General features: G+C 39.9%; 1 protein-coding gene across 1 annotated transcript; it reads right to left on the bottom strand.

Moving 5' to 3' along the window:
* Positions 1 to 252: 252 nt before the first annotated feature.
* Positions 253 to 8477, bottom strand: LOC116214992 (peptidyl-prolyl cis-trans isomerase CYP95). The gene is made up of 13 exons (XM_031550575.1): positions 7408 to 8477; positions 7230 to 7284; positions 6559 to 6647; positions 6238 to 6262; positions 4931 to 4969; positions 4691 to 4808; positions 4438 to 4565; positions 3905 to 4268; positions 3579 to 3685; positions 3037 to 3193; positions 1549 to 2649; positions 1388 to 1456; positions 253 to 851 (listed from the first exon to the last, which is right to left on the bottom strand). The coding sequence occupies exons 1-13, from the start codon at positions 7483 to 7485 to the stop codon at positions 626 to 628; spliced, it is 2556 nt and encodes an 851-aa protein (XP_031406435.1). The 5' UTR covers positions 7486 to 8477; the 3' UTR covers positions 253 to 625.
* Between the last annotated feature and the right edge of the window lie 3453 nt (positions 8478 to 11930).

Here is an 11930-nt window from a genome sequence, read left to right on the forward strand (position 1 = left end):
GAGACGTTCGACATACTCTTCCCACACTTCCTACCGACTAGTATTATCAAAGCTGGGGAACCCCAGTCCTAATGAGCTTTGTAACAACTGCATGGAATGGGTGCGGAGTGCTGACGACCCATACAAGAACCGGGTGATAACATCGATGAATTGCAGCTTCATAAAGTGTCCTTTATGTTGTCTGTTTCTTTGTCTGGTCGGAGCTTGCTAAGAAGCTCAGTAATCTGACGTAATTGAGCAAATCTCAAAATATCAGGAACCGAGGCATAAAATAATCCAAAACAAGAACATCATCTCCAAATCGCCATAAGCATAATCCTCCATATGTATAGCCAACCAACATTTCGCATCAAGTGGCAATTCAAAAGCTAAAAGTCAAAACTGCAAGTGCATGACTGGTATGTACTGCGGAGGAAATGCACCCATGAAAGTCTACTAACTCAAGAGAGGCTATATGGACCAGGTAAGCTTCACAAGCCGCACCCTATGAACCAATTGTTCCACTAGTACAACTCCACTCTCACCTTTCTGAAGACAAATCATCATAGTAGACAAGGCCCTTCTTCCCTGCCGGGCTCAGAGATGAAGATGAAGACCTCAAATGGTCCTTGCTTGCCCTTCGGGGTTAAGACCTCAAATGGTCCTTCCTTGCCCTTCTGGGCGGGGACGGGGAGTCCCGAGAAGACCTCGACACAGAGCGACTCAAACTCCTTGAATAGGATCTTTCCCGGGGAGGGGAACGGGACTTCTTGACTGGGGAACGGTCGCGACTAGGGCTACGGCTTGGGGTATAGCGACGGCCACGGTAACGATGGCTCGGTGAGACTGAAGGGCTTCTTCTGCTTCTGTACCTGCAGAAGGCATCACACAATTTTATCTAGAGCATCATGAAATACTTCATTCATAGAGGAGACTGGCCTTAACCTTACATTAAAGGCTTTCCCTCGTATCATTCTAGTTATCTTTTCAGCCACTTGCAGATAATTTGTTCGTTTAGTTATTTGAGTTGAACTGATCACCATAGTTTTCTTCCATGTAATTGCAATCGATTTCCTCAGTCCAAAATTAGAATAGAACTACCAATAATAGTCCATTCCCAGTTGACACTACACGAAGTTTATCTTAGAGGAAAGAAAGCGTTAATTGCATAACAACTCAGAAAGGCCATTGTTCCAAAATGCTTCAACACCTAAGCATTATAAAAGGATTCAATGACCATAACAGATAAAAATCATTGCAACCTAAACAAATTTTTAAGACAAATATTCAAATTGAGATTCTCTCCTCTTTCATTCTTTGTTTACACTGCTCTAGTAAAATATAAAAAACGTTGTGTTACTACTTCTTCCTCGTTTTTTTCTATCATATTAATGTCCTGGTTACTGACCTTAGAGAAGTTCTTCCCCGTGGAGGGCTCCGATACCGCCTAGGGGAGTATCTTCTGTAGCTCGAGTACCTGACAACACATTGAATCAGCAGACTCATCATCGTCCAACTGTTAATGAGATAAATGAGTTTCTCTAAAGAGAGAAATTGACAGCTATTTACCTGTCACGGTGACGGTAAGACCTCACTGGAGGATCTGGAGACGGAGTCCTGTAGCAACGAGCGTAAGCATAATGTTCACTGAACCCCCTACCCCTTTTAATGCGCTTGGGCAACCCATCGGGGGATATGCTCCTTGAATAACTCCTTCGACGATCTGATGGAGGAGACCTTGCCTGACGTACAGGAGGGCTAAGGCTCCTACTGATGCTTCGCCTTGAGGGAGGTCTACCTGAGCCTCTCCTTTTGCTTCTCCGAGAAGTCCGCAAAGGGCTCCAGCTAATGCTCCTCCGAGCAGTTCGCACAGGGCTCCTGCTAATGCTTCTTTTAGAACTCCGCACAGGGCTCTTGCTTATGCTTCTCCGAGAACTCCGCGCAGGGCTCCTGCTTATGCTTCTCCGTGAAGGTCGAACAGGGCTCCTGCTAATGCTTCTCCAGGAAGCCTGGACTGGGCTTCTACTCATGCTTCTTCTCCGAGACCTCACCGGGCTTCTACTCGGGCTTCTTCTAGATCTCACCGGGCTTCTGCTTATGCTTCTTCTCGTAGACCTTGGAGGGCTTCTACTTATGCTTCTAGTAGATCTCACCGGGCTTCTACTAATGCTTCTCCTGCTAGACCTTACTGGACTTCTGCTAATACTTTTCCTGGCCGACTTCACCAAGCTCCCGCTTAAGCTTCTCCTAGAAGACCTAACTGGGCTTCTGCTAATGCTTCTTCTCATGGAGCTTCTGCTTCTGCTTATGCTTCTTGAAGCCCTTGCAATACCACTATTTTTTGCTTTTGATGGGGGGCTTCGACTTAGGCTCCTAGGAGAAATGGACCTCGGAGGACTCCTGCTATCACTTCTACAAGAATGGGCTTCCACAGAACTCCTGCTAATACTTCTAAACTTTTTGCTCGGTGCTGGGCTTCTGCTCTTCCCACTCTTGATAGGACTTTTATTGCCACTCCTGCGTCTGGAAGGTGGGCTTGGGCTTTTACTAGCTATGCTTCGACTCCGACTTACACGACTCCTGGGACTTGCACCAGAACTCATGTTCATACTCCTCGGTGAAATTGTATCCTTATTAACATCTTTTCCAGGGCTCATGCTCCGGCTCCTGCTAATAAGCAGACAAATCAGGAAATATTGTTAGGCACATGATGTGTTTGGATTTATAATTTTTTTTAACTCAACTTAACTCAACTCAACTTATCTTCAATTTAACAACACAATTATTACTTTTCCCTTTTTTAAAATTTTTTTAACCGTTCAATTCAATTTTTAATACTAAATTCTCTCAACTATTCATTACTTTTTTCACAATTAAACAACACAATCATTACTTAATCATTACTTTATCTCAACTATTCATTACTTTTTCACACTTTTTCTCATAATTCAACACAATCATTACAAACCAATTAAAATCAAAACCCAACTTGACTTAACTCTAATACCAAACACATTCTAAGTTATTTATAAGATGTGAAAAGTAAAAGAAACTCACCTAGATTTGCCTGGATGGTCATCCACTTCATCAGGTTGTGCATTTGGACTTCTGATGTATTGACCGTCTTCTTCAATGCCGTTAACACGCTGCTGTCCATTTTCTTTTGGAGAATCTCCTCCATTTTCACATAAAAAAGGAACTTCCTTCTCTGCAGCTAATGGAAGTAGATTACAAACTGCTTAATAATAGTAAGAACAGAATAAAGCAACACACAGATTGTCCAACGGATCCTGAAAGTGTGGGTGTATTTTTCCCATCATCACTTTTAACAATAATTTTCACTACTAACATGTAGAAGACATCCTAAGAATATATGACAAGCAGATAGTTCAAATCTTGTGTGACGTGCAAATACAATCCATAGGAATTATCCAATACTAAACAAATTATATGGTCTCAGTAATTATGTAGAAATTAGCTATGACTAGGCATACTTGATTAGAATTTGTGGCAATAAGGAAGACAGGAGCAAAAAAGAGGGGGAAGAAGTAGTGGTAACAGTAACAGTAACATAGTAATAGTAATAATTCAGTAGTCACCAGATTTTGCAGAAACATCTTTAGGTTGTTCCCCACGAGCATCACGGCTGTTATCTTCTGAGCTACTTCCGGTCTCGCTTACAGTATCTGTAGGACTTGAAGACACCCTAGGAAAAGAAAATAGAATATCAAGCATTAGTGTTTATTAATCTGCAAAGAAAATAACTACCAGAGGACCACTGTCCTAAATGCAACAACTATTCAATGGTATAAAGATATTTTGAAAGGGTAAAATCTCCGATCTAGCTTATGCTAAAGATTGGAAAGCGGCCACATCTTAAGGCTAGGCCAAAAAAGCATTTTGTATTAGCTTATCGAGGCCAAACCTTCTTGACTTGTGCTTGGATTTCTTATCCCTTCTCTTCCGCTTTCTATCACGATGCTTATCCCATCTCTTACTGCATTTATACCTATCTCTTTTGGAAGATTTCTTTCTCCTCTTGCACCTATCATCACTTGAACAGCTGAGATCAGAAGAAGAAGATAGATATGAATCCGAGTCACTATCAGATTCAGATGTCTCAGTCTCAATGTCAGATGAACTCTCAGAATCAGATGAATAGTATCTCTTTCTCTTTTTCCTTCTATCCCTGGAAGATTTCTTGTATTTCCCCTTCCTCCGGACTTCATTACTGCTAACATCGAATGTTGGATCCTTTGCTATCTTCAGCTTATTTGCTTTCTTTTTATCTGTGCAGGAAGGTAAACATATTATCACAAATAGTTGACAGATCAGAGAAACAGGAAGTCCAAACAGAGGACAACCAAAAACAATTCATGCATCTCTCGCAACCGGAGTTCAATTCTCATGTCTAGACAAGTATCATCTTCTGGGGACCAAAAACATACATTAGCTCACCTTCACTTAATTCACCACAATTAATTATTTTCACTGTAACAGTCGGTTTGCCTTCCTTGTCACCCACATTCTCAATCCTTTTTAACACTTCGTGCCCTCGCACAAGCTTCCCAAAGACTACAGACTTCCTGTAAAGCAATTAAACTCAGAAACCAGGATAGGCTTAAATTCCTATTCAGGGAATTAAATAAAAAACTACAGTCAAAGAACTGACCCATAATCCAATTAACAATAATCAATTAACATAATAAACCTGTCAAGATGGTGATTAGCCTTGAAAGTTATTCCAAAATGAGAGCCAAAATCGTCACGGTCAGCAATTGACATTGAGAGAAGACCAGGTTCCTCATGCTTCAGTTTGGGTGACTCGTCTAAGATAATACAAATTACCACTTATTTTTAAACGACTGAAACAACGGAAAAATTAATTGGATGACAAAATTCAAAAATTAGGCCTACACAATCAGAATCAAAGCATCTACAGAAGACTCACCTGGAAATTTCTCACCATATATACTTTCTCCGCTGCTCCCTGTAAATAACGAGAAACATACTTCCATTAACAAATTTAATTCAAAATCTCAGACAACCAAACTCCAAAATGGAAGCACACGACACGAATTCATCAAGCGACTGGATGAGCAGCGGTTCTCAAAAATAAATACACGCAGAAGCTAAATTGTAATGATTATAAGATGATAAATGCCTCTCAAGTCTCAACTGCAACCAACACAATAGTGTTAGACTTCTTGTCCAGAGACCAGAGCAAAAGTCGGGAATTCTTAAACCAGACCAACCAGTAACAACACAAAGTGTGTACCAATCAATTGATGTTTACCACGAGATTTATCAATGCCATGACTAAAACGGAAGAATCACCAACCCTACCCATTTCTAGTCAAATTTCAGTCAGCCTCACACTCCTTACATCTTTATGGATCATCAAGCGATCTAATAATGTTAGGAGTAGGCAATTTATTTAAGCAGAGTGAATAAATAAAGTGGTATTCAGCAAAATAAAATAAATAAATAAATAAATAAATAAATAAAGAAAGAGCCACAAAGTAGCATAGTGTCATATCATTATCAGTCACTATCTATCTTTTGGAATCTCGTAAAGCTAACATGTTAGCATAATGCTGTTGCTTCCAAGGATAATACTCAAGATTTTGACAAAACATGTGGAGATCAAAATAATGATAGAGACCAGAATAGGTTATTGTAAGGACGCTTGGAACCCAAGGAAGTGTTGACCTTGTCCTATATCAGGATTTAGACGACAATGCAGCGGACAATAGGGAATCTAGTAGGATTCTAACTTGAATAGACATGCCTAAATGGTTTCTACAAAAAATTTCTTAAGTAAATGAATGTAGATTGTCCAGAAAACGAAGCAAAAATGCAAATTTGAACAACTTGGTAGGAATATCCAAGTCACCTTAGTTCTAGCAATAATATGACATGACATAATTCCTTTTTTGCAGTACAGGAAAAGCTCCAAACACAGCCAGAATGAGTTAAATTAAGCTGTACTATGCCAATTTTAAAATTTTTTGCTTTCTGTCTTGCTCATTTGATGCATAAGAAGCAGAACAATGCAAGAAAACCCAATTAATAGCTAGTAACCCAAAAAGTGTTTCATCAAATAACAGATCAGCACTTAAACTATAACACATGAAGCAAGCAGGGAATGAGTAACTAGCAAAACAATTACAATTACAAGGCAGAAAAATTCTGCACAGCCAAGCATGCAAAGCAATGAGAACATAGATCAAAATGTTGGGATCAGTTGTTACTTACCGTCTCTCTTATGAAAATCACCGCCCTGTGCAAAAAGTAATAAGTTAGTCCGAGGTAGAAAAGAGAAAATTTCTATGATATTGCTAGTAAATAGTAAAGCAAAATTTTCTGAGGATTGACAACTCAGAAAGTACAACCTTAAAACTATATCACAAGAAAAGCAGTCATAGGCATCATCCCTGTATCCTACAGAATAAACAAGGGTAACTGACTAAAAGGCATACCACTCCTTAGACACGTGCAGTCATAAAATCAACACGCAAACTGCTAATTTCGGCGCCGGGGGGGGGGGAGAGGAATCTATTAGCCAATTGAACAAACCTGAGCCATTAAACCTTGAATAATGCGATGGAAGAATGAACCCTTAAAGTGCAGCAGCTTCCCCGTCTTTGGGCCAATCCCCTTCTCTCCTGATATCAAATAGACTCATGTCGGAATTATAGTGATTATACCGAGAAATATGAAATAAATAAATAAATAAACAAAAATATGAAATAACAAGGATTAGTGGACGTGAGCCTTAGACACCCTTACCTCAGCATGTTAATATAGCCTGCAGATATAAGAAATGGAAATTTCTGTGTCGGTGCATGACTATACTCTATACTAAGTGCTACTTACTAACAAATTTCATCTAAACAACGCATATGAATCATGGCACCACAAAGATCTACTTGGACAACCAGTTCTTAATTTCCATGAAAAGCTCTTCAACATCATAACACTTCTATTCCATATCAATGATCCAAGCTTAGACACCTCATAATGGTTTTGTTACCGCACACAAGACACAGATTGGTCATCTGCTGATAAATTAATTTGACATGACAATGACTATCACCGCGCCAAGGACAAATGTCGCATCACACATATTGATTAAGAAATAAAAATGCAATGCTCTGAATAAGGCTTAAAGTTTCAGATATAACGGAAACGGTTATATATAGGAAACATTTCAGCTTGAAATAGAGCGTGGCGGGGCGTCAAATTACCTGTACAAAGTGCACGGAAATTTTCCGCCGTCTTCGGAGCAACATCAGGAAAAAGCTGTTCAACCAGATAATTGAAGTAAATTATATTGACCAATTAACATCAACAAGAGACCACATCACTCAAAAGGCCAAAGTACAGTGAAAAAGATATGATTTCTATATTGCTACAGGAAAGTACCTCAAAAATCATTCTCTCAACAGGATCCCCATCAATGGAGACATCCATGAAAACCAAAGGATTCTTCTTCTTTTTCATTTTTCTCTAGTATACCTCTATGATGCAAGGTCAAGCCAGCCTAATCCTCAGAATCTGATAGAAGAATAATGTATCAGTGCCAAAAAGCCTAAAATTTGCATAAATAAATAGAAGCTCAACAAATCCACATTTCAAAAGCGGTGGACAAAGCTGTAAACGGAAAACACAATATGGTCAAACAAATGAAAAAATACATTCAGACCCTAAAGCTACTCTGGGTGACCAACAGCTCAAATTCAACACCGGAGAAAACTTAGAATGGTTCATCTAAGTATAGGCCAGTCAAACAGGAAAAATTCATCAAACTTTGGTTCTTGCTGGAGCTCACTATCATGAAGTAACTATGTTCCAAGGCTTCCCTGCTCATCAAAGAGTTTTACATCAACTGTGGCGTTACACAGCAAAACGATTCGCACCAGCTCATCATCATCATTAGAATTGCTTTAGAAACTACAGAACAATCAGACCTATACTATACAGGTTCAAAGCAATTTTACTACAAAAGGAGTAGCTCCCTTAACTTGTACAGGCTTTCCTCAATCACAGGAACCACGAACATACCAGGGCAGTGAATTGCAAAGGGAAGAAGAGACAAGCATTAGGGGCAGCATCACCTTACTTTAGCCCACCTGAGAAAACCTTAAAAACCCTAAACACAGGGCTCCTTCACCAAACCCCAGAATCAGTTTGTTACCATTAGAGGCCCAATTGGAAACGCTTAAATCCTGAGCTATTGTCCACAAATGGGAGGGGACAAGCTCAGAAACGGACAGAACCTTCACGAATTCGATCAGCAAAGACTACGTAAGGAAAGCGGTGAAGCTCGAGTGCGAAGGTTCCCCGGCAACTGAATCCAATAAGCGAACTACAAAGTCACACGGTTTAGTTGCCGGATGAAAGCGAGAGACCTCGCAGAGGGAGAAACCCTACCAGAGCAGAGCTGAGCTTAAGCTCCATGAAAGAAGAGACACTGGCTGAATGAAAGGATCCGCTGAATAATAGACTGGAGAATTAATTAAGGCCTCGTAGCTTCTTACCGCAGCAGACCGACTCCGAAGTTTACCAAAATCACCCTGTCGAGTCCGAAAGGGCTCTCCCCGGCCCCCATTTTGTGGGTTAATTAACATAACGTATAAAGGCCATGTTTGATAGTCACGATATTATCTCGTGACTGTTGTTATTCGGAGATATTTAGAGATATTTGTGGGATTCGGTATCAAATCTGTAACCACCGAATATAAATAAATAATTATAGTGAACGTGCGATTAATTGACCGAAATAGAGAGTTCTTGCTCCCGACAAGAGAGAGTACGAGAGGAGGGTTTTTGTGTTGTAAAATTAGCAGCCTTTGCTCAACCTAGTAGCAAGGCCCACTGCTAGAGTTTATTTATCTTGCAGGAGGTGATCATTCAGCCTGACCCTAAAGCCCTAATCGTGAGATTCGACCAAATAAACCTAAAACGTTATTGGTTCCAGTCAATTTTTTAAATTTCAACATTGGTATCAGAGCTTTCTTGGATGTATCCGTGCCTGCATGATAAACCTGTGATTGCGTTGCGTATCGGATCTGTGGTACATTGTTCGTTATTTGATTTCAACTTATTAATCTGCAAAATTGGTATGGTTAGATTTCTCTTTTTGAGACAAATCCAATAATATACGATATGACCAATTTCGAAATCGGATTACAAAGTTATGAGCGTTTGAAAATTCAGATAGAATCAAAACTTCTGTTTTTTCTTTCGTTCCTCATGAACTGCAGGAAGTCTTCTTCCCGGGGGCAGCCACTCTCAGACAAGCGCGTGTAACCTGCAGAGACGTCCATTCGAGACACCGACGGCGGAAGTGGACTTCACGTGCCATTGCGAGGTGGCCAACGTTCGCATGCGCTGATCCGACCCCGGGAATCGAACGCGTGTATAACACGCGCCGGTACTCAGCAATTGAAAAAAACTGGCCTTCATTGCAGCCGCCATGCCCACGGCGGTGCGTGCGGCCAAATGCGTGCTCCGATTTTCGTTCCGTTTTCGCCAACAAATTCCTTACTGATTTCCCAGTATTTTAAATAGTTTTCTAATTTTTTTAAAAATCTGGGTAGTGACAAATATTTTATTTGAAACGGAAAAACATAAAATCTGTCCTTTCCCGATCAAGTCCCCGATTTGTTGCGCGTCTGGCATGATCTCAAGTTGAAATTTTTATTGTGCGTCCAGAACATTCTGAGGAGCATGTACATATTTTTCTAATATTTTTCGACTCTGTTTCTAATTATCTTAGATTTATTAGTTAGAAACATGGTAAAATTCTGAATAAATGGCTAAAAATTTCGAAAATTCCTGAAATTTTTTGTCCAGAACCAGGACACTGTGAGAAAGGGTTTGGAAGTGATTTTCAATTTTTTCACATGTGGTTGAATTATCTGAGATTTTTTATTTGATAAATGCATGTAATTAGTTATTAATTACAATAATTACTGAATAGTGTCGGTAAATTTCTGAGGCATTTATCATAAGCTTCCGCATGCTTAATTCTGTAAGATGCAATTTATGTAGTATTAATTTGCACCTTATTTTAATTTTCTCATGGCATGATATGCATGATGAGTGATTTGCATGCAATATGTGATTAAATTATAAATTTAATTTGCGTGCTGAATTCAGTGGGAGTATTTTTACTGAGTGAAATTTTATTTTTTTCGCTCCAAAATTTACTTTTTTGCGCTATAATTAAATTTATTAGTGGTTATGATCATTAGGATGCAGGAGATGATTAGGAGCTTCGTGGATTTTTTATCTTACCCTTTTGGTTGTTTCCATTGATTTATTTAGATTATTGTAGCAGAAACTTGTTTGCTTGTATGTGCTAATTTGAGAATATCTTCGCGCATTTATGATGTAGTTGTCAATGGCACATAAGTCCATTATTGCTGACCTTAATAAAGGAGAGAAATTGGATGGCGACAACTATGACATATGGCCCCGAAAGATTTAGAGTGCGTTTGGATTTAGTGTTGAGTTGAGTTGAGTTTTAGTTTTAATTTATTTGTAATGATTGTATTGTTGAATTATGAGAAAAAGTGTAAAAAAGTAATGAATAGTTAGGAGAAAGTAATTATTAAGTAATGATTGTGTTGTTGAATTGTGAAAAAATAATGAATAGATGAGAGAATTTAATATTAAAAATTGAATTAAATGATTTAAAAAATTAAAAAATTAAAAAAGTAATGATTGTGTTGTTGAATTGAAAATAAATGGAGTTGAGTTGAGTTGAGTTGAGTTGAAATTTTTTTAAAAAACAAACACACCCTTAGTATCACCTGGATGAGCAGGAAGTCTTGGAGACTCTTGATCAGGTCATGGAGGCGCCCGCACAGGGGAATACAGCTCAACAGTGTCGGGATCTTGAGGCCTACCAAAATTGTCTCAAGAAAGATCATTGTGTGCATTTTACACTGTTGAGTTGCATGCACAACGACCCGATTGGAGAGTTTGAGACGCACCTGACTACTCATGCGATGTGGGAAGCCCTCAAAGCCAAGTATGGCGTGATGTCTACCACCAAGCTATGGGAGTTAAACATGAGGTTCGACTGTTGTGTCAAGCAGCCGAATAAGATGATGCGGCAACATCTTCGGAACATGTCCAGCATGATCCGAAATCTCAGTTCGGGAGGAGTTATCCTCTTTGACGAGCAGCAAGTGCAGGCGATGATATGGTCACTGCCTTCGTCCTGGGAGCACATGAAGGCGAATGTGACTCACAATGAATATGTGAGAACTTTTGAGGACATATCTCGACACTTGGAGCTAGAGGATGAGCGCTTGAAGGCTGCCAAATCCAATTCCGAGGCGAATGCTGCTCACTTTGGCCAACGCAAGACTAATGGGTCTAAGCGTAAAAGGGTTAGAGGTGCTCCTAGGAACGATGGTGAATCCGTGCCCAAGAATGCTAAGTTCTCCGAGTGCAAGAGAGGCAAGCGCGGCGAAAAGAAGGACAAGAGTAAGCTGACATGCCACAATTGTGGTAAGTTAGGACACTTTGCTCGCGAATGCGTTGAGCCAAATAAGGTACTATCATACCTAAATTCTCGTGGTAATTGTTTCATGGTCACTAATGATTTAGCTGTTATCAGCATCCCATTTTGATCCACCGACTCCAGTAGAGTATATCAGCAGTCACCCTGACCACAGCTCGACAAGTGCAACAGAAGAAGACCCAACAAAGCTCGGGTCATTATTCACATTCGGGCCAACAAGGTCAACTAGACGACTCTCGAAGCGAGGCAACATAAAAGGACCCTAGGATGTCCAGGAAGGTCACGGAAAGCAACCGGAGGAACCAGACAAGCGTCAGATACCGAGGTCGACAAAAGCTAGCTCATTACGGTATTATTCATCGGCGGTTCACCGGGCCATCAAAAGGTATTCGATATTAGACGCTAAAAA

This window comes from Punica granatum, chromosome 1, assembly GCF_007655135.1.
Source record: "Punica granatum isolate Tunisia-2019 chromosome 1, ASM765513v2, whole genome shotgun sequence".
Taxonomy (NCBI): Eukaryota; Viridiplantae; Streptophyta; class Magnoliopsida; order Myrtales; family Lythraceae; genus Punica; species Punica granatum.

Bases quoted from the DNA above. Each gene is read 5' to 3' on its own strand.
- LOC116214992 (XM_031550575.1), bottom strand. From the start codon at position 7,485: ATGAAAAAGAAGAAGAATCCTTTGGTTTTCATGGATGTCTCCATTGAT. The intron at 4,970-6,237 runs GTAAGTAACAAC...CGTTATTTACAG, and splicing joins TGATTTTCATAAGAGAGACG to GGAGCAGCGGAGAAAGTATA. The intron at 3,686-3,904 runs GTTTGGCCTCGA...TTCTTTTCCTAG, and splicing joins TCCAAGCACAAGTCAAGAAG to GGTGTCTTCAAGTCCTACAG.